At 40.5% G+C, this 23,230-nt stretch overlaps 1 protein-coding gene across 4 annotated transcripts; it reads left to right on the forward strand.

Moving 5' to 3' along the window:
- The first annotated feature begins 1,176 nt into the window (after nucleotides 1-1,176).
- On the forward strand, nucleotides 1,177-23,213 carry trpv4 (transient receptor potential cation channel, subfamily V, member 4). 4 transcript variants are annotated; one of them, XR_008356009.1, is made up of 18 exons: nucleotides 6,972-7,029; nucleotides 9,413-9,514; nucleotides 10,318-10,700; nucleotides 11,932-12,107; nucleotides 14,843-14,995; nucleotides 15,710-15,850; nucleotides 16,916-17,214; nucleotides 17,353-17,532; nucleotides 17,700-17,858; nucleotides 17,938-18,030; nucleotides 18,329-18,402; nucleotides 19,772-19,937; nucleotides 20,427-20,493; nucleotides 20,591-20,898; nucleotides 20,979-21,106; nucleotides 21,237-21,340; nucleotides 21,452-21,655; nucleotides 21,834-21,894. XR_008356009.1 is itself a non-coding variant. In XM_053480786.1 (17 exons), exons 2-17 carry the CDS (start codon nucleotides 9,506-9,508, stop codon nucleotides 21,947-21,949), a joined length of 2,556 nt encoding a protein of 851 aa, XP_053336761.1. In that variant the 5' UTR covers nucleotides 1,177-1,309; nucleotides 9,413-9,505; the 3' UTR covers nucleotides 21,950-23,213. The 4 variants fall into 4 exon arrangements, 2 of the variants coding, with proteins under 2 accessions (XP_053336761.1, XP_053336760.1); XR_008356008.1 differs by having other exon boundaries at nucleotides 6,987-7,096; XM_053480786.1 differs by lacking the exons at nucleotides 6,972-7,029; nucleotides 21,452-21,655 and adding an exon at nucleotides 1,177-1,309 and having other exon boundaries at nucleotides 21,834-23,213.
- Nucleotides 23,214-23,230: the final 17 nt, after the last annotated feature.

Here is a 23,230-nt window from a genome sequence, read left to right on the forward strand (position 1 = left end):
TGTCCTGTGGTGACTGGGGACGGTTCCACTTTATCATGAAGACGGTCCTGTCCTTGGCTGATGCAGACAGTCTTCTCATGACTGCAGTCACTCAATAGTTCAGGACTGGAGTTTCCTACAGTCCACCTAAGCCTCCAATAATGAACTCAATGTTAACTTAAAGACATCCAGCATGAACTTCCAGCCTCCTAACACACAGTATGAATGTAGATCAATTCTGTAGATCAATCCTGCTATCCGTTATCACCCAGATGAGTTTGGGATCCCTGTTGAGTCTGGTTCCTCTCAAGGTTTCTTCATATTGCCACATTCATATTGTGTTTTTCCCTCAGCACCGTCGCTCTCGGTTTGCTCATCAGGGACAATCTGATCATTTAGATTCATACACATTTTCACGATGACTGATTGTCAAAATTGCTATACAAATAAAATTGAATTGAATAGAAAGTGGTAAAAAATTTAAAAAATAAAATTTTATATTAACAATATTCCAAGAAAACCAGATTTCCCAAAATCAAAAGCAGTAATGCAGCTGCTAAATCATATCGTCAAGAAGCCCACAAGAAGCCTCCATGAGCAGGACATATGAGTAGCAGATTGTGTTCACGTTTAACTTTTTCAATCACTTGCTTCAGCTAAAAAACACCACTACACTAAAGCTGATCAGGGAAACGAGTGTGTGATGTGATGAAAGCTGCCAGTGTACCTTGGCCAGGTGAAACCACCACTACGTTCCACCACAACGTTCCACCACAACGTTCCTCGGTTGTTGTTTTTCGTAACTGCTCAGCGAATTGTTAACTCAAAGTTACAGCCAATTAATGGGTAATTTTTAAATGAATTTCTTTCATTACATGTTTCCAAATTTTAATGCCTCACAGTAAAACACAGTCGATGTTGCACTGCTGTAGTACACTAACACTGCAATAGCAAAGCAAACCTCTACGTGTTTTACAGTATTTAATAAAAAGCTTCAAGTAATAATGTTTCCACATTACATTCCCAACCTTTTCCGAGTGTCTGCTTTGGGTCTGTTATTCTCAGCCTCAGTGAGCTCCAGCAGCTTAGCCGGCTGAGCGAGAGCAGCCGAGCCAATTTCCCGTCTGAGGGGCGGTGATTCCGAGCGGGCCGAGGACACACCCTTCGCCTGAGGCTCTCAACACACTCCTCACACTTCCAGACCTGCTCCACCACAGGCACTGTGAAACACACCAGCTCCTGTCTGCTCTCCTGGAGCACAGTGAGGCTTTATTACCGTGGAATTAACTTCTGAATTGACTTCTCCATGGTTTCTGGAGGGAAGGCAAAAGTAAGTCAGATTTATTCATCTCATTTATGTTTGACTTTCTGCATCTTGCTCATACATCATATATCTGCTGTGGACTTTCCTTTCACGTAGTTATAATGAATCTCAAACTAACACTCAAAGCTTTTACTCAGTTCTTCTATACAGTAATTACTGTATGTATGTTTTAATGAGAGGTGCTGCACTGGAGCAGCAGCCGAAGTCTCACCTACCTGAGAAACAGAATCAGGTTTGGTGGCGAATTTCACGTACAAAGAGTTTATTTATCTCCTCATGAGGAAAAAGCATGCCCATACACGCTCAGGTTCCAGCACTGAAAGTAACATTTTCTTGCTTCTTGCTGCAGAGTTTCACAACACATTACATCAACTGAAACTAACACATCATCACGTGAAGGCGTGAGAAAGCCGAGATCACTGACTCACAGCTTTCCGTATTCCTCTTACTCAGCGCTTCACCTCGTGCTCATGGGGTTTGTCTGATCACAACCAGGATCTTCTTTAACTCCAGGTGTTTGACGGCGTCTCCTGCACAACAGCTGTACAGGTTTCCCATTCAAGATGAACACTTCTTTAGCACTGTAGTTGCCTAATACAACATTGCACACACACACTCACCTTACCGAGGTATCAGTAAACTCAAGAGCTCGCTGTATATTAGTCTATAATAATAAAAACGCCGCCACATCCGTGTCATCCACAACCAGCTTTAAGGGATATCAAAAAAGTCACAGAATGTGGTGTTTAGCTCTTTGCAGTGAGTTGATTTTAAACACAGTGAACGTGAGCCACCTGATTTGCAGTAGGGTTGCAGTGGAGAAGAGAGAAAAGTGCTGCAGAAGAGACATTATTGGGTTCCTTTGCATGAGAATAGCTCATTGTCAATGAACAAGAAAGATCGACCTCCTGTTGTTTTCACTCCCTTAGCATTGTGTGTAGATGTTTGTAGCCTCACCTAGCCAGTGTTTCTGGATAAAAGAACAACCAATCCCTGAAGCTACGCTCCAAAATCTAGTGGAAAGCCTCCCCAGGATTATATACAGAGCGTTCAAGTCAAAGCAGGATTGTGCAGAACAACAGAAGACACACCTTTATTTCTCTATATAATCCCCTGCTACACTAATGCACTTGTCCTAGTGTTTCACTAGTGCTTGGACACCATCAAGGTAGGAAGTTTTCCCAGCTTCAAGTCTGAAACGCTGGCCTCCCAGGAACTCCCAAACAAGTAGAAATGCCTTGGAGTGAGATCATAACTTCCAGCTGAGTTCCTGTATTGTGTGAGTGGTGTTGGGGAATGAGTGTGTGTACAGTTCCCACAGACAGATGTGTCTATTCTGGAGTCGTCGATTTTTATTTTCACCGTTGAGGCTTTCCACTTGCTGAATGTTCACGGGAACAACTGCAGTGGTCTCCGAGCCACCATCACGAGCCTTCCATTACAACGCAGAGTCGTGTCTGTATGTTGTTACTGTAGTAGTTGATATGTAAATAAAGGCTGCAGTATGCAAATGAACACCTTTTACCAGGTCCTGACTGTGTGTGTGTGTGTGTGTGTTCTTATATACTATAGTTACTGAATGATTGATTGATGTATTTATCATTTAAACTGTATGATTTATTGAAACTCTACTCAAGACTGAGATTTGTTGTGGCAGGAAGTCTGTTCTGTCTCTTACTGTATCAGTCAAATAGGACGAATAGGAAGAATAACACTTTCTTATTGTCTAAACGCTTCCTGCAAGATATTGACACTCAGCATTCACTGGGATTTATGATTAGATGCCTTGAGACACTGGGACACACGATCCTGCCATTTGTCACATATACATCACTGCTTGGTGAAAAACTTCCTTTGTGTAATGTATCACAGCTTGGAGCTCGCGCTTGACCCACCAGCCTTCTGATCAGTAACCCAGAGCCTTAACCTGCTGAGCTCACACCGCCCATTGGTCTCCACTAATGTGTCTTCTGTTCCAATATTGCAGCTGAAATATGAAGAATTTTTTTTTTGCATTTCATTTACATGTCCTTTAGCAACCAATTGTATTTCATATATCGAAAGTATCTAAATCAAATCAACATGCGAGCAGTTAGACCTTAGGTTAGTATGTTCTTAGGGAAGGTTTTTAAGGATGTTTTTGTCACAGGGCCGACAATAAGAGGAATTAAATCCAGATGAGTTAGCTCACGATACAAATTGTACAAAATAAGATCAAATCGTCTGCTGTTACAGATGGACTGACTAACTTCCCCTTTATAGAGAGTGCGCATGCTGTGTTCCCAACAGACATGTGACTATTATATCAGTAGAGTCAGTAGAAATAAACACAATTAAGTGTGCAATATACTATCCTCATAATACTCACTCATTATTTATACCAATTTATCCTGTATAATTAGGGGGCCTGGAGCTGATCACAGGAGATTAAGGGGAACGAGGTGGGATACACCCTGGACAGGGGGCCAATCCATCGCAGGGCACACACACATACTGTAGACACACTCCATGCCAATTAGCCTAATCTGCACGTGTTTGGACTGTGGGAGGAAACTAGAGTACCCGGAGGAAACCCACCAAGCATGAGGAGAACATGCAACCTTCATGCACACAGAGATGGGAATCAACCCTGGCCGGGAATCAAACCCAGACCCTCGAGGTGCAAGGCGACAGTGCTAACCACTACACCACCGTGCCGCCTATACTCGTAATGTTTAACACAAAATAGAATCAGAACAAGTCATTACATGAAATATATACGTATTAAGAAACCTCTGTACTCTGATGCATTAATAATGATTTATAATATTCATGCATGTGTATTTGCATATCCTAATACCCTTTGAATAGAAGGCCTCGGCACTCACTCACCTGAGTTTAGCAAAGTAAGGCTGAGGTACAGAGACAGAGGCAGTGGGATGATCACCAGTCCAAAAACAACCGTAATAAGAAATAAGAGGAATTTATACTCGAATATCTAAAACTTTAATAAAGGCAGCATGGAAAAGAACACAAATTACCTTCAGTTATAAACAGGCCCAGGTCTTTCTTATGAGTCTTTATTAAGACACATGCAATTCTGATCAATAACTTAGGGCTACAGGGAGAGAGCTTCATCATTTGGGTCAGTTTGGGTACCAATGCAGCGGAGGTGCCACGGGAGGACAATAAGAGCTGGCGTGCTTTTTTCTAATTAACCTTGTATTGACGATTTGGATAAAGCAAGATGAAAGCCTTAGATGGACTCTTGGACAGGATGAACGCAGCCTGTGAGCTAGAACAAATAACCAGAGGTGGAAATGACTGGATCAGGATGTAGGAGAAGAGCCCTATCATCTATGTAGATAACTAGATAACTACTATAATCTCTAAGCCAGGGTCAAAAACTCCAAGGAAATGTCAAGTTAAAAATATTGAAACAGAATTTGTTAACACTTTGAATAAAACTACATAAAAGTTTATATTACAATATTAGTGGAACAATATAACTGATCTGATTACAGCTGATTATCATATACATTACAAAACCATATAATGGTGGCATATGATTAATCCTCAATCAGTCAGGTTAACAGCTGAGCTTAGTGATGATTTTAAGAATGAAATACAATCATAATATGATCATGATATGAAGCTAAATTTTAATGATTAGACATGGGACAAAAACGATGTACTTAAATCAAATAGCGATCATTCAATGATCAGAATTGACTGAATTTCACATAATATAACAAAACAAATCACAATCGTAATTAAGTCTAGCAATCATAGTAATAATAATCATAACAATCCATCAATCATAAATATAATTATCATTTATTTAATATTTATTTCATATAGTTATATTCAACATCAACATTTAACAATATTTAACATTATATTTAAGGGCAATAATAAAAGGCAGAATAGGAAAAAGCGACTTTTAAAAGATACTTACAGTATGCATCAGAGATGGTGTCAAAACTTTCACTGATGAAAAATTACGATTTCTTCATATTCTGGCCAAGGTTTAAAAAAACTAACTTTTTTATACTCTATTTTTCATAAAGAAAAAAGAATGCCAAAGAAACCAACCCATACATAAATAATTCAAATGAATAAAGGTGAGGCATTAGGGGAAAAGATGAAGAGAGGAAATTGGGAGCTGTCACTTAACCAGGCCAAACAAATCATAATAGATCTAATGATTAACTAAGGATTATTAATAGAAAAATTTAATCAAACAAAGGCATCTGTCTATTTGTCTTTTGCACGGTTCTAATTCATATCTCTAAGTCTGTGTTTAATAAACTCGGTTTGCTTCTTTATGTTTTGTATAAAGAAGAAGCCTTTGAAATTTGACGAGCATATCCCACTCAGATCATGCACTCTGTCGAGCCACTGTTTCTGAAGCCCTTTGTGGGCGTGTCTGTGTTGTTTGCATTGTTGAGGGACGTTACTTTTTAAAGTAACTAATTACATCACAAAATTACTGTCTTTAAAAAGTAATCAGTTACATTACAGCGTTACTTTTTGATAAAAGTATCTAGTTCGAGTACTTTTTTCCACTGCAGAAAATGAAAACTTCTTTGTGATTCCTCATGACCTTTAATTATTCTACCATCATCACTCAGCCAAGTTTGGCCCATAATCTGTTAACTACTAATACCCCTATCTCACCTACTAATACCCCTATCTCACCTACTAATACCCCTATCTCACCTATGCAGTTTCGCACGGTGGTCGTAAGTACGGTTTATTATGATTCACCGCGAGTTTTGGTGCTGTGATTAGGTTTCCATCTTTCCACGCGTTGGTCCTCATATAGTCAAACCGCATAGGTGAGATAGCGGTATCAGGGGCAGGGCTTGTAGGACGACTTTCACACACACACACACACACACACACACACACACACACACACACACACACACACACACACACACACAAACGTTAGATTACTCGTTACATCAAAAAAGTAATCCAAGTACTCTAACACATTACGAGTTACACCCAACACTGGTCTTTTGCATCATCTTGGTTCATGGACATTCAGAATCGATCTACTCTTATTGAGTCTGGAAGTGAATCCGGCGTTGACCTGACTGTATCTTGTGACTTGTTGACAAAGTTTATACACACTTTGGGGATATCTATTAGGGAAAAAGTTCTTTTATAAATAAACTAAATCTGGTGTGTCTTTGCTTCCTCAGAGGATGAAAGTTAAAAGATGAGTTTTTTTGGACACTACCAATCATGGTTTGTTCCTAGATGTGCAATGTTGTGGTTTGGGGAGTCTGCCATTGTGAAGAAATCATTATGACAAACAGGATGTAAGGATGTAACGTCTGGACAAAGATGAGGACCCATCTGGAGGAGGGTCTATGCAAATAATTTCTTTCCCCTTATGATGTCAGTGGGGTGGCAAATGGCTGGTTTAAAGAGACACAGATGGTCGTAGGGGGAAAAAAAGGGATGGGAAAGGCTTTTTCATATATTTTTTCTTTGTTGTTAATATTCCAGCTCACACCATTACTTTGTAATGTGTGTTTTTTTCCTAACAATCTGATTTAATAGTCGATTTTATCAGAAACGATGAACGATATTCCTTACTAAAAGGGAACACTGTGTTTGTTTCGCAGGAGCTTTTAGCCATGATGTCAATGCTACGTGAAAGCATGGTGTGATCTGAGAACTTTTGAGCGAAACCAATCTTACAATCAGTTCTGGAGAAGCTGGCTTTGCTTGTACGTCCTCCTAATTTCCTAGCCATTTCAATTATTTAAGCTTGTGAATCACTTCACGCCTTTCGAGGTATGAGTTATGCACTCACTTAGCACTTGTTTGGGAACATAATGTTTCTTTGTTAATGAATGACATGTCACACGTTCATCATTTTATCTGCTTGTAGTAATATTTATTTGGAAAAGTCTATAATTAACTTTATGTTTTTCCCTGAAACTCATCATGCAAATCTATGTTTAAGTGAATGTTATTTAAATATCTAAATATTAGCATACAGACTTATGAAATTAAATTATTAATGGTCCTAGTACAGAACCTTGTGGGTCACCATATGGTATGTCCCATTTAAATAGAAAATTAGAAAAAACAAAGCACACTAGTATTTGGACTTACTGAATTTCAGTCAGACATTCCTGTCTACAATGTAATACAATGAGAGTGAAATTCTAAATTTACACAATATCTCCGCTTTGGATGTATGTGACAATTTCCTGTCTTATCTAGTAGTGGCTTTAAATGTACACACCTTGTTCCACATCAAGTCATTGGCAAACAAAACCTAGAATGAGCTCGTGCCTAAAGATTGAATAAGGTCAAGTTTGCCCCGAGGGCAACAAGGTTAGCGCGAGGGAAACTGATAGTAGCTATTGAAGCATGAACGATATTGTAGTGTGCATTTTTTTTTTTTTTTTTTACATTTTTTTTTAATGATAGCAATATGTTAGACAACATTGTAGAATACTGGTTAAACAGGCTTTCATCAATTGCAAACAGGAAGCGGCTGAAGGCAAGTGCAAACAGGATTAGCCAAGCATTTCATTATATCAATAACAATAATCCAGGGTATGAAACTACAGGACTAACCAGGGGATTCTATGAGTTTGCTCAGTGACATGGGAGTCATGTTTTCTCAGGTACTTGTGATGGTTTGGGAAACTGGAGTATGGGAGAATAGGAATGTTGGGATGAGTCACGACATGCTCAGATTGTTGGGGCCTAAAAGAAAAGAGCTAAAGCAACATGAGAAGCCTGAGTTTAGATAAGAGGGGGAGTACAGGTGATTCATAGCCCGAGCTGTAAATGTGGTATCGATTCGTATTCTGTTAGACACTACATAAAGGGGACTTAGCAGAGAGGTGCCAATATTTCTTTTCATGTCTCAGAGTTTGTTTAGTATTTTATCATGATTTATTAATTCATGAGAAGCCTTAACCACCCTGTTTGTTTAATATATAATTTTTCAACATAAACTTGTTTTTCAATACACCATGTCCATCTGTCCACAAGCGTTCATATTCTCTCCTAAAAAAAAAAAACTGGTCTTCTTCAACTGTCACCTTCTTTAGAGTATCGCGCCAAAGTTTCACACCGCAGTTACAAATGAACTGATTCGTTCACACAGCAGTGATTGGGGAGACAGTAGACTTGAACAGAAAGTCTGATAAGACGTTGATGCAGGCAAAAGAAGTTTTAATATAATAAACAAACTCTGGATCATTTTAGACTCACCCTCATAAAAATGGTTAATCTTATTGAGTCAGCACAAAATCTGTATATATTTCCAAACACAAATAAAACATACAAAAATAATATTGTTGGAATTATGCTATAAAAAAAGAGGCATGTGCGACTTTCTCTAAATTTCTCAAGGTTCTCGATAACTACGATTTTCTTATAAAATGTGACAAATTCTTCCTGAGATCACGAATGTGTTTTTAACACCACATATGTGTTAGTATTTAGTGTTTCTTCGATTATTTCATATTTAAAAACATTTAAAGTCGTAACATTTAAAAGTCTTGACACTTTTTCACGCATTTCTTTTGTTGCCAAAGCTCCAGACTTTCTAGTATTTTAATGTAATCTTGAGAAATAGTTCTTCAAGCTTTCTTTTTTGTCTCTCATTTTCAGTCCAGTTCCTGTACCTAAGCAGTTTCAGAGAACAGTGTTTTGTTTGTCAAGCCACACAGTGACATATGAATCATTCAAGCATAAAACACATTGAATTTAAGGCATGAATCAGTAAGAAACAGGTGAGGATGATGACAGACAGGTGATTATTATACTGCTGATGCTTAATACTGAGTGGATGGAGCAGACGAGAGTCCAACCTGCCACAGTAAAACATCTGGTACCATCATATTACATTTAATATGACAAAATGAGGCGGAGCTCAGGACTGTACATATAATCTTTTTAAAACCACTAGATAATAAAGAGATAGTGGAGACTCCCTCTTTAAACATTAAATAAAAATCTCAGTTCAGATAACACTTACTGCATTGTATGAATTATGCATGTAACTAAAACTATCATTTAAAACTGCCCATGCTTCTGAAAATGAATCAACATGCTCTGACCCATGTTCGGCTACTGTTTTTCCAGCGTAATCCTGCAAAGCCCTGAGCGAGACTGAGGTCTCCTCCCTTTAGCCGACCCATTTGACGAGGAATTTGGCAGCAACATACTACCTGAGGGATGAATGAGGTAAGGAATAGTGTGTGTTTGTGTGTGGGAATGCGTGTGTTTGTGGATGGGTGTGGGTGCACTTTCCAGAAGAAACAGGGATCTTTTATATTACTACTTCTGAATCCCATCCTTGTGGTCCTGCATCTTTACCTACAGACCGTGAGGCTTTGGCTAAATGTAGAAACCATGTTGAAGTTTTTAACATGGGAATCTATTATAATATACTTACGCCACACATGTGGAAACAAGTAAGTAGGAAACCTAGAGGAAACTGGGAGATAAGGAGAAATGAGAAATGTACACTAGCAGTAGGGACACTGGGACACTGGGACACAGGAAAACTGTAAAAACCAGAAACCCATAAGGTTAGGTGGACACAAACATTACTGGATAAGGACTGGGTGAGCTGAAAAACAAAAAAAAACTGAAACTTGTGATAACTAGGGGATTTAGAGGTTTCCACAGAGGGAATTTTCATTTTTTGGCATTCAGGAACAAAAAAAAAATACTTTTACTTCCTGTTATTTAAAAAAACAAGAAGTAAAAGTATTTTTTTTTGTTCCTGGATTAGTAAAAACCTTGCCACTGTGGAAACCTATAATTCCTGAAGCTATCACATAAGGTTGTCATAATGTTTGAGCCTTAGATCTTTATTGGTTAATAATTACGAACATAAAAACTGGCTTAAAATGCTACATTTAAGACCTAGACTTCTCTTTAATTTGCCTCATAAACTGTAAGTGAACAGAAGTGTATAAGATTATAATAACGTAAGTATATTAAAAAAATTATGTCTCTATTTCTTTTTAAACCCCTCGCAGGTTTCCTCCAATTTATTAAAACGTTGTCGCCTGGTCAGGGCTGAGACGGACCCCACTTCCAGCACTCGCACCTCTCCCAGTCAGGATGTCTCAGGTGACAAAGAGTCGGCCTTCCCTCTCTCGTCCCTGGCCGATGTCCTGGATGCGGAGGAGGCCAGTCCTCCTCCACCCACCCAACCTGAGAACAGGCTGAATCTGCGCAACAAGTTCCAGGGAGCCTTCAAGAAGGGTATCTCTAACCCCATGGACCTGCTTGATTCCAACAGTTACGAACCTCCGGTGCCCACGGGGCCGAAGAAGGCACCCATGGACTCGCTCTTTGATTACGGCACATGTCGTGCTGCCAGTAATCAAAAATGGCGCAGGAAGAAACTCCCACGAGGGTGAGGAGAAAAAAATGGAATAGTCATAGAGATGGAAATTAACATCAAGTTAACAATCATTAAGATCATTCAGATTGTGTAGTGGTACACGAATCTGGATTTTTAAAACAGATTTAAGCTTAAGTCTTTTTCTTCTTCTTTTTTTCGACTGCTCCCATTAGGGGTCGTCTCCTTTTGGGCATTTTTCTATTTCTTCCTGCCTGGCTGATCCATCTCTAACATTCTCCTCCAGATATGCCCCTTCATCCCTCCTCTGCACATGTCCAAACCATCTTAATCTGGCCTCTCTAACCTTGTCCCCAAACCGTCCTAGCTGCGCTGTCTCTAATATACCCATTTCTAATCCTGTCTATTCTTGTCACTCTCAAAGCAAATCTCAGCATCTTCACCTCTGCCACTTTGTCAGCAGAAATGTCTCCAAACTCTACTGTACTGTTTCTGGTCTCCTGTAAATGTTCTCTTTCATTATACCCGATACCGTTGCCGATTTGTTTCCGTCACAGATCACTCCTGCTGCTCTTCTCCACCCATTCCACCCCGTCTGCACTCTCTTCTTCACTTCTCAACCACACTCCTATTTAAATTCCTCTAAGCTTAAGTGTCATGTAGGAGTGCAATGTAGTAATGTAGATAGTATGTAAGTCTTTAGGTTACAAAATTCTCAAAATCTTCTCCCAGTTATCCTAGAACAATATAATACTTTATTTTGCAAGTTACTTAAATCTATGACAATTTTGGCTTGTTTATAATGAAAAAGAAATGTTTTTATTTTGATGTAGCGTAGCACAGTCAGAGTGAACATTAACCTGCTGAATGCGGTACTGTTCTGGCGGTGTTGATGCCACGCTGGTGTGTTTATGCTATAGGTGTGGCCCTCGTGGATTGCTAGTTCTTTAGGTAATGTTTATACAGATTGTGTGCTTTTCCTCCTCATACACAGGTTTATTGACAGCGGTTACAGACTAGCATCCATTTAGGACTTGCTAGACATGCTTGTTCCTGACTTTTGCACCTTCTGGCTTGGGAGTGTCTAGTAAAAAAACAACAAAAAAAAAACAAAGACAAAACTTTTATTTATGTTTTGAAATGTCTCAGTGGTTCAATCAGCTAATCAGCAACTGATTAGATTAGGATGCTAAACTTAGGAAGCGGTAAAAGGAAGTTCCCTTTCTGACAACTAGCAGTCACCGGATCATTCCATCATGTCCACTTACTTTATTTCCCTTCACAGGATCACGGATACCCTTGCATCATGTGATGACAGCTCAGACCCTCCTAGGGTCGTGAAGGTCTTTAACCGCACGCTGCTTTTTGACGCCGTGTCTCGAGCTGACCCGGTAGCTCTGGATGGCCTGCTGGAGTTCCTGCAGGGGTCCAACAAGAGACTGACGGACGAGGAGTTCAGAGGTGAAGCACAATGTTAAGACACCGAGAAAAAATTGGTGAAATGGTGTCCATGGACCTGAAGCTAACAATATAAGGGGAAGAACAAATTATTGATTATAAAATTAATTTAATTTCAATTTCAGTACTTTATGTCTTTATGGCTTAATGAGCTTTTCGCGTGTAACAGATAAGACATGAGCAGCAGTTTTACAACTGGCAGGAAATATCATCCTGTTATCTCTGTGCTCATCTCTCCTGTTTAAGTCTGTAATTTCTACCAGGAAGTGTGTTATCGCTCAGCGTGTACTATTCAGGCACCGCTTCCTGCCTCAAAGGATTGTGGGAACGTATTGCGGGAGAGTGAGAAGTCACAGCAAACTGTCTCTCTGTTGCGAATTCTCGCATGAACACACACACACACACACACACACACACACACACACACACACACACACACACAAACTAGCATTCATCCTGACCTGAAAGTGCAAATAGTGGAAGCTCCAGTCTGACCTTTTAGACCAAATGTTACAGTAAGAGAACCCTCTTAACACAATCCCTAAACACACATTTTTATAAATTTTATCTGTTCTGAAGTTCAAGTCATTTCCCATTTGCTCCTTTAAACTGAGATGGTTTTGAGTGTCAAATCAGCCTGTATTTAGAAGATCCTCATCATATTACCTGACATGAAGGGATCGCATTTTCACACATGATCTAAAGTTATATAGAATGTCAGGTCTGTGCTGGAATCGGCATCAAACCACAACCCTAAGACGACAAAGCCACCAATACAAACATGGTGAATATTGAGAATATGTACTGTATACGTGTGTATCGTGATTGGCTCAGAGCTCGCAGCTTCCTGTTGTTACCAGGCTCCTATTTATTGGCAATTTATTTTTCTGTTTTTTTTTAACCTTGTTCTATTCATCTGGTTCTTGCTTCTTGACAGGCTTCGGTCAGATTTCCTGTTTTCCGACTTTGCTCTATAGTTTGGATTTGTTTTTAAGTTTTATAATATAGCTCCAACGTACCTGCATCTGCCTCTGTATAGATTAGTGACAGAACACATCTGTATTACATGGATGCAGAAGGTAACAATGAGCTCCCCAGGCCTTAGTGCAGATACATTTGCTCACTGAACAGTCAGCTCAGTTCCAAATTATTGCCTCAGCTATGCTAGCAGCACCAGTGGTTCCATCTTGGGCAATGTCTTCACTGCCAATTCCTCTCAGTGGTTTAAGGCTTCCTGATGATGCCAACACATGACCCCCCACATCTCCTTGAAGAAACAGAAGCAAAAATGTACCAAATTTGTTCTTGCCCCTCCATCAGTCCAGTCTTTACCAACAGCTCAGAGAGGCAGATCAATATGTAAATTCATATTGCATATATTCTATATCTGCCAAGGAAACACATACTATAGAGGAATTATAGAGATAGCCCTCAAACAGGGGTACATAAACCCTTTCACCTCTGGAGCATCACACAGGCATGGAGAAGAACTGGGTGGGCTGAAGATCATAGACTGATCATGGACTGAACCGAGTCACTGTTAAGTACTGCTAACTTTGCCTCTACATTGTGCGTCTATGGACCAATCAAGATCTTGGCCAAACTTAACATAAACATTTGTGGGTATTTGTAAATCAGGATAAGTGAGAGACAGCCTTCAGCAACTCTAAGTAGTGCGTAATGTCCTATCAGATACCTTCAGTACCAGAAACCTTTAAATGCTTGATTATTAACATAGGAACTGTTGAGCTGATTTGTCCGCTTACATCAGTGACACCTTAATAGACTCTTTTAAATGCGTCACTCATGTCCAGCATGGTGAGAAAGTTTTGTCTCAGCCCTTTTAAACACCACCTATAAGGAGAGAAATGCAAGTTTCATGTGTAACAAATATAGGGGGTACTCCAGGTCACCTCTGTCAGACAATGAGCAGTGTCTTCTACTGAATGGAGTTGCAGTATTATCTGAGTTACGTCAACTTCTATCAATACTTCAAAGACTTTAGAGTCATGGAACAGTTATTGCCTCAAAAAACGGTTGTTAGGGTAGTCCTCTCTCAGAGGTTTTGAGAAACGCCCACATTTAAAAAATCCCAGAAAGCTGTCCCATGCTCAGAAGAACTATAAGGGAACAGTCTGGGAACAAGCCAATGACTTTATAAAAGAAACCTTTGAAGGGCATCACACAAGGGTGGAGAAAACTCACACAACACAAAAACGACACCAAATATAAACTCAACCTGCCACACCACAGCCGAATAGCTCCTTCCTTTCACATCTCCCACCTTAAACCGGTCATTCCAGGTCCTCTTGCACAGGGCAACCCACCCCGTCCCGTCCCTCGTCCCCCCCCACCATCACACTTTCTGTCTTTCTGGTTTTTGATTCATCTCCAGCCTTGTCCATTTTGTTTACTATACAGTTTGGATTTGCATGTAAGTTTGGTAAAAAAAAAAGCCCAATTGTACTTGTTAGCACAAAGATATATTCATACAGTACATGACATAGTTAATGATATGATTATGGCAAACATATTACTAAGATTAATAAAGGTGGTGTTCTTCAATGATAGGCCTATGTCTTCTTCACATTGCTCATTTTCATAATGGATCCTGTAATGTTCATTAGTGAACTCCAAGCTCCTGTAAGCATCACCATGAACTCAGGACCGCGATCCACTTCATTATAACACTTAGAATAAAGACAATGTATTGTGTGTGTGTGTGTGTTTCTGTGTAGAGCCATCCACTGGGAAAACGTGTCTTCTCAAAGCTCTACTGAATCTGTACAGCGGGAGGAACGACACCATCCCTGTGCTTCTGGACGTCGCCGAGCAGACGGGAAACCTGCACGAGTTCGTCAACACACCCTTCAGGGACCTCTACTACCGCGGTACGGGCAGAGAGAGAGAGAGAGAGAGAGAGAGAGAGAGAGAGAGAGAGAGCAGAGAACTGAGGACTTTAGTCAAAACTTTAGTCACCACATTAAGTGTGTAATGATGTACTGAGACTAGAAAATATGTATCAAACTAATGCTAATGTGACAATCTGCTGGAAGCTGTATGTACAGGGTGAGGTGAGGCCACGCCCTTTCACTTAAACTGACCGCTACAAAGGCTACTCCTACTTGTTCCAAATGTGTTGATGTATAAATGCCATGCTGGCAAATGTGTGTGTGTGTGTAAGAGACACGGAGAGAAAGGGAGAGAAAGGGGAAAAGGAGAGTGTATGGCAGGTTTGTGGGTTTGTGAAAGAGCTTCAGTGTTGTCCTACGTCTCCGCCCAGCACTAACCTAAATAACAGCCACACACACGCACACACACACACGTCTGTTCCAAACCCCAGAGTTTCCGAGTGACCCACACCCAGTCTGATGATGTCACTTTCCCTTCTCTAGAATCAGGTCCATTCCTTTAGTGTACGTTATCACTAAGTAGTGTGACATCACAGTGCTGCTGAATTCTGATTGGTCCGAAAAAGGTTGATTAATTCTCTCTCTCTAAAAGTAGTTTTTTTTAGTAGTATTCATTCAGTTTGATGTGAACTGTCGTATGTTTGTGTTTATTATTGTGTGTTAACAGTGTGTGTGTGTGTGTGTGTGCTGTAGGTCAGACAGCGCTGCACATCGCCATCGAACGGCGCTGTAAGCATTACGCCGAGATGCTGGTAGAGAAAGGAGCTGATGTTCACGCTCAAGCTAGAGGACGCTTTTTCCAGCCACGGGAAGAGGGCGGGTACTTTTACTTCGGTGAGTGAGACGTGTTACAGACATCCATCATCGTCACTGCCGTTTTAACGAGAAGGAAAATCAAGTTGTTGAACGAGAGGAGAATACGAGCCATTAAACACACCTCAGTCACCTTATGTGTGTGTTTGTGTTAATGATGGTGCAGACAGAGTTTGATGATTTGATTTGGTTTATAGACCTTTAATGACTGAGAGAGAGAATTGGGACAGGATGTCATTAGGTCAATCATTGGCAAGTGAATTTGTAGCTTTTTGCAAACTCCACCCATATGGCAGATGCACAGGTCAGTCTTTCACAGGCAGCGTGACGTCATGTCCCGAATAAATCCAGCTCCCGGGAGTGAAAGCATTAGCCTGTTGTTGTTTTTTTATGTTTGCTGCACCCTGCTGGTAGACCGGTGTCAGTGCAGCTAATGAGAGTCAATGCACAGTATCCAGCGTAAAATTTCTTTTTTTGTTAAATTGGGTTTGGTAAGAACTTTAAAGAAAAACAAACATCAAGGATTTTCCTACATGATGGCTGACTTGAAAAAAAACGAAAATCTGAAGCAGTCTTTTAATCTTTAGCACAACGTTTCTTTTTTCCTTCTAAAACTACGGCTAGGCCCTAGCATAAACTCATGTAAAGGTTCTGTACCTCTATGAGTGTGTGGTCAGCTCCACATTCTTCTTATTACGTAATATATTTTGGTCTATAATTGGGTATAAGAATGACAACATGGTGGCACAGTGGTCAGCACTGTCACCTCGCACGTCCAGGTCCCGGGTTCGATTCCATCTCAGGTTTGTGTGCATGGAGTTAACATATTTCCTCCCACAGTCCAAAGACATGCAGATCACGCTATTTGGCATTCTCAAATCACCTGTAGTGTGTGAATGTTATCTGGAGGTTCTACCACACTCGTAAAAATAATTCGAATGGTCACTATCGGCCTCCATGGTTCCTAGTTGGAATGCAGAGGTTCCTAGATGGATGGATGGATAAATGGTAGGCTATAAGCAGGTTGAACATAAATGTAAACCAGGCCCTAGCTTAAACCACTGCATGTGTGTGTAACCACTCCAGGTGAGCTCCCTCTCTCACTGGCCACATGCACTAACCAGCCCGCCCTGGTGCACTACCTCACGGAGAACAGCCACAAGAAGGCAGACCTGCGGCGTCAGGACTCACGTGGCAACACGGCCCTGCATGCGCTCGTGCACGTGTCTGACAACACACGTGAAAACACACGCTTCGCCACTAAGATGTACGACCTGCTGCTCATCAACGGCGCCAAGCTTCACCCAGAATGCAACCTGGAGCAGGTGCTCAACAACGACGGCATGTCACCTCTCATGATGGCTGCCAAACTCGGCAAGCTCGGGGTGAGTTGATAAAAAAAAAACAGATATAAAAGATCCTTTACAGTCGTAACACTGTGCGTTGTAGATGATGTGTAGCATCAGTAAGAAACAGTCCAACTCGGTATCGTAAGAGACTGTGATGTTTCCCATATTTTGCAGGTTTTCCAGCACATCATTCGGAGAGAAATCAAAGACGATGAGGTGCGACACCTGTGCAGGAAGTTTAAGGACTGGGCGTATGGACCCGTTTACTCGTCTCTGTACGACCTGTCCTACCTCGACACATGCGGCGAGGACGTCTCTGTGCTGGAGATCCTTGTCTATAACAGCAGGATTGAGGTACCTAATGAGCAAGAAAAAGAAAGAAAGTTTATGAGATACTAAGAGCAGACAGACTATAGTTTTAGCACCCTGATACACAATGATACATTTATTAACGCTATTTTAGGTATCTAACAAAATCTAAGTGACATGGATGGCTTTATGTAATGATGCGTCTTGTGCAGAACCGGCATGAGATGCTTTCTGTCGAGCCGATCAACGAGCTTCTGAGGGAAAAGTGGCGGAAATTTGCGTCAGTGACTTTTTACATCAGCGTGGTGTCGTACCTCTTTACCATGATCGTCTTCACACTCGTCGCCTACTACCGTCCCTCAGGAAGCGCGGTGAGCACCATGAACACAAATGTGCTACATTTCCACTAATCCATGTGAACGCGGGTTAACGCTTATAATCTTTCCTCAGCCTCCATACCAGTACGTGACGGCGGGAGACAAGCTGCGTCTGGCAGGAGAACTCATCACCGTCAGCTCTGGACTATTCTTCTTCCTAAGTAATGTGAGTCTCCCCCTGCCCACACACACACACACACACACATATACAGTACACACACATAACTCACAAGGCTAGGACAGGTGGAAAGAAAAGACTTTCCGAGAAGACATGAGGAAACCTTGACAGGAACCAGGCTCAGCAAGAAACTCATCATTTCATTATGATGAACTGATTTCCTGTCATCAACTGGTTTGTTTTTATAAAATGGGACTGATGTTATTTAACAGTCACTACAATCCCCTGCGTGTTTAATGCCACTGTTTGTGTTTAACCAGCTCAAAAATGTCTTCCTCTCTTCCAGATAAAGGATCTGTTTCTGAAGAAATGCCCAGGAATGAGCTCCTTATTTATAGACGGATCATTTCAACTCCTCTAGTAAGATACAAACATACACAATAGATTACACTACAAGATTGCGTGTGTTTTAGGGTGGTGTGAAGGATTCTTTTCAATGAGTATGCTTTCTACAATACAATAATCCACTTAATATTTGATGTGACTACCCCTGCTGACTTTCTACCCAAGACTGCATCAATTCTTACACTCAAAAGTCATGGATTTTGTAGGATGAAAGTCAGCTGTGTGATCAACCAGTTACTGTATACCAAGTAGGTGCTAATGATCACCAATTCCATGTGTAGGTTGAAATACAGTCATTAACTGAAAACAGGTGTGTAGAAGGCTTAAACCTGGATGGGGAACCGCCAAACTCTACCACTAAGGCGAGGTTGTGGAAGACAGTTTCATGTCACAGGTCATACACCAGGACAAGACTGAGCAGAGCAACATGATACAAGGTAGATATACTGCATCAGCATGGACTCCCCCAGGCAACTATTTTAAAGATCTGCGGTTCAAGCTATTTTGAAGAAGCCCAAAGACTCGAGCAGTGTTGAGGACCATAGACACATCAGTCTAAGGAAATTTAATCCAGCAGATAGAAGACGCATCCGGCTTACTTCCCTTCAACATCAGAAGGGCCAACAGTAAAGAAGTGCCAACAGAAACCAGTGGGACTCAAGTACGTCCATCAACTTTCCAAAAAAATCTGGGCAGAATTTATCTTCATGCAAGAACTCTGGCCCAAAAGCCAAACCTTCTACACGGAAATAAGGCAAATAACCTTAACTATGCATGAAAACATGGAAACTGGGGTGAAGAAACATGGCAGCAGGTGCTCTGGACTGATGAGTCAATATTTGAAATATTTGTCTGCAGGTTGTTTGCTGATGAGCTGTGCAATATCAAGTTTCTGCAGGTACCAGAGACGCATGGTGGAGGTTCTTTGCAAGTTTGGGGCAGCATTTCTGCAAAATGGAGTTGAAGATTTGGTCAGAATTAATGGTGTCTTCAGTGCTGAGAAACACAGGCAGATACTTATCCATAATACAATAAGGAGGCATCTGATTGGCCCTAAAATTACTCTGCCGCAGGACGACGACCCCAAACTTACAGCCAAAGTCTTTTCAGTGTAGAGAGAAACAATGAGCCCTGGATGTAATAGTCTGTCCCCACAGAGTCCTGATCTACACATCATTGGGTATGTCTTACATAAAGAGACAGAAGGATTCAAGGCAGCCTACATCCACAGAAGATCAGTGCTTAGTGTGCCAAGATGTTAAGAAAAACCTACCTGCCGAGTTCCTTAAAAAACTGTGCAAGCGTACCGATAGGAACTGATGTCAATTCTGACTTTGTAGACCAAAATGTGGTCTTATGTGTGTATGTGTATATGTGTGTGCAGCTTTGTGTACTCTGTGCTGGTGTTGGTGTCGGCGGCGCTGTACCTGGGCGGGGTGCAGGCCTACGTGACCGTGATGGTGTGTGCGCTGGTGTTAGGATGGATGAACACACTTTATTTCACCAGAGGCTTCAAACTCACTGGCACGTACAGCATCATGATCCAGAAGGTGCGTCCACACACACACACACAAAATAACAAAAAATAATTTATAGTCTTATGATTAATAGAAATACTAATATTATTACTATGTTTTACTCTTACAGTAGGTTATATAGTGTTTTTACAATATTTTATTGTTTATGTATGATTACTATTACCTTTATAAATAAAGTAATAGTTTTAAAGAATTTATATTAAATCGAATCATTGTGATATGTAATTGATGTTTCCCTGCACAAGACAGAAACTCGAATAGACAGATCTTGCAGTTTTATTACAAATTACTGTAGATCAGCTCTTCTTCTTATTGTTATTATTCTTACAATTATTCTTAATAGGGAGCCAAACCACAAACATGTTGATCCCTTGGTGCAATTGCCAGGATTTCTCTTTCTTTCCTTAGTTTTATTATTATTATTATTATTATTATTTTTTTTTTTTTTATGTGGTGTGCATGACGTTTCTGGTCAACAATGGTTTAATTCTTGCTGTGCAGATCCTGTTTAGAGATCTCTTCCGCTTCCTCCTGGTCTACTTTATCGTCTTGATCGGCTATGCCTCAGGTATGGAATATAATTACACACATGGATTACAGTTAGATCCATAGAATGCCCAAAATAATACTGTACTTTGTTTCCTTTTTTTGGTCCCCTCTATTAGCTCTGGTGTCTCTGCTCAATCCGTGTCCCGCCAACATCACAGTCAGTTCGTTTGACATCATGAACAAATCCTACTGCCGGGACACGGCGGCTTTCGGCACCTTCCTGCTGGACCTGTTCAAGCTGACCATCGGCGTGGGAAGCCTGGAGGAGATGGTGCAGGGGACGCAGTACCCCGAGGTCTGCCTCATCCTCTCGGTCATCTACATCGTGCTCTCCTTCGTGCTCCTGCTCAACATGCTGATCGCCCTGATGGGTCAGACCGTCTCCATGGTGTCCAAGGAGAGCAAGAAGATCTGGAAGCTGCAGGTGAGCTCTGAAAGAGAGCAGAGGTTTATTATCAGTGAGTACGTTTCACACATTAACCGTCAGACACGTGTGATCCTCAGTGGGCGACAACCATCCTGGACATCGAGCGCTCTTTACCCATGTGTCTGCGCAAAAAGTTCCGCGTGGGCGAAATGGTGACGGTGGGCAGGAACTGGGACGGCACGCCTGATAAACGCTGGTGCTTCAGGTAAAATAAAATCTTAAGCTTTTTTTGTATCTTTTAAAGCATAGCATCAATCAGCTCTGGTCAGTGTTACACAAATGAGAGGTCCTCAAAACTTCAGTGCGTGTTTGTACAGTACATTTTTTTCCTCCAGAGTGGATGAGGTGAAGTGGTCCGACTGGAACCACAATCTGGGAATCATTAACGAGGATCCGGGACAGAAAGAACAGAACGAGCCCTCGCACTCCATCAAACGAGGTAGGATTTACACCCGCAATTCTGATTGTAATTCTATTTAGTTAATTTTTTTAATGGTGACCTGCTAGAAGGTGTTCCTACATGCTGCTGCTCCTCTCACTTCTCTATCAGAAGGTGACAACGCAGACCAGGAGAGCAGCATTACATCCAGACCAAGAAACAGTCCAAGCACAGAGTCATCACACTCCATAATCATCACACATCACACATCTACTGAGAAAAGCTCGTAACACAGACCAGCTTCCAGTTGCTGCAATGTCAGAACGCCATGATCACTGATATCCAGATGTTGCTCGCTGCTAATGAACAAACAGAGTACATTTATTTGTACAACTAGATTTTTTTTACTATGGTGTTGGTTTCCATAAAATGATATTATGATAAAGGCTCCCTGAGCATAAATAAATAAAACTGTGAACTTCCAATAACACGGTGTGAAACTCTAACCTTGTGTGTGTATGTGTTTATCTGTGTGTGTCTGTGTGTGTTACAGATCGCTGGTCGCTGGTGGTTCCTCGTGTCATGGAGCTGAACAAGAGCACCAGACACAGAGACCATGTGGTGGAGATGATGCCGTTGAAAAACAGAAACAGTTTCAACTCTAGTTAAAGTTAACCCTGGACTGAACCACCAAGCTGCAGGGAAACCGAGACGTTATTTTATCTCCGGTAGTGCAGAGGACGGAGACAGGACAGAAGTAAAACAAGACTACTGTATGTCATGGCAATATAACTGGAAGGACAAAGATCACAGTGGTCAAGAAATAAAAACAGAACATGGAAATAAGGATAAAGAACATGGATCAGACCCGAAGCAGGAGCAGAACACAGAAGACTGGAGCGAGACAGTAATGATCAGGACTGGACCAGGAGTCCAAATCCACTACAGTTTTATTATGGGAGAGGACGACTTCATATAGACAATCCTTTTTTTTTTTTAAATATAATAATAATTATGCAATAACGTGAGGTCATTTTTTCAGCATTCTTTCTCAGGGATCTTTCTGGAGACAACCTGGATGTTCATTAATGATCATAATAAAGTAAAATAATGATGTCATAAATATGAAGCAACAAAAACGCTCAAGACGACATTACTGTTTGCAAAAAAAAAAAAAATCCTGCATTTGGTGCTTTTCAGGAAAGAGGCTGTTTTTATTATGATCTAGATTAAAGTGATTTATTCATGAGTAAATATTAATCAGATAAACAAACAAACAAACAAACACATTCCCTCTGCAAATAATTACCAGCGGTTTATAATAATAATAATAATGATGATGATGATGATGATGATGATGATGATAATAATAATAATAATAATAATAATAATAATCGTAGACACGTTCAGACTCTTGTTGAATTTTGCAATTAAACATCCATGATGTACGAGCGCATTTCAATAATAAAGGACCAGCAGAAATGAGGCCAGGAATGTCTTCAGAGAATCACTTTGGTCCAAATAGCTTTTTTAAACATCTTAAACTTGAACATCTGTGTCACATAACACATTAACATTTTTACTTTACATGGGTTTTCTTTTTTTTTTTGTATATTGTTAAATTCTTTTTGTTCCCTGTTTGTTCAGACTGGTACATAAAGGAAGCCTTTTTTACATGTACATACATACACTTTTCATGTAAGTAAAATTTTTAAACATAATCATAATTCATGATGAGTCGAGCTGTATATAATAAGAAATGATGCTGAAGGATATACAGGCTGATGTAATGGATTATAAAAATTACTTTTTGCAGAATATGTGTATATTTCACACTACAGTACACACTATAAACTGTAAACACTCAAAGAGCCTTTTTTATTTATGAGACTTTTTATATAAAGTACAGATATAATAAATAATTACAAATGAAGTGTGTGCATGTTTCAA

The sequence above is a fragment of the Clarias gariepinus genome, chromosome 21 (assembly GCF_024256425.1).
Source record: "Clarias gariepinus isolate MV-2021 ecotype Netherlands chromosome 21, CGAR_prim_01v2, whole genome shotgun sequence".
NCBI classification, from domain to species: Eukaryota; Metazoa; Chordata; class Actinopteri; order Siluriformes; family Clariidae; genus Clarias; species Clarias gariepinus.

Excerpts from the sequence above, each read along its gene's own strand:
- trpv4 (XM_053480785.1), top strand. Across the intron at positions 17,533-17,699 it reads TCTATAACAGCAGGATTGAG|AACCGGCATGAGATGCTTTC; the intron begins GTACCTAATGAG and ends CGTCTTGTGCAG. Across the intron at positions 21,341-21,451 it reads CTCGCACTCCATCAAACGAG|AAGGTGACAACGCAGACCAG; the intron begins GTAGGATTTACA and ends CTTCTCTATCAG.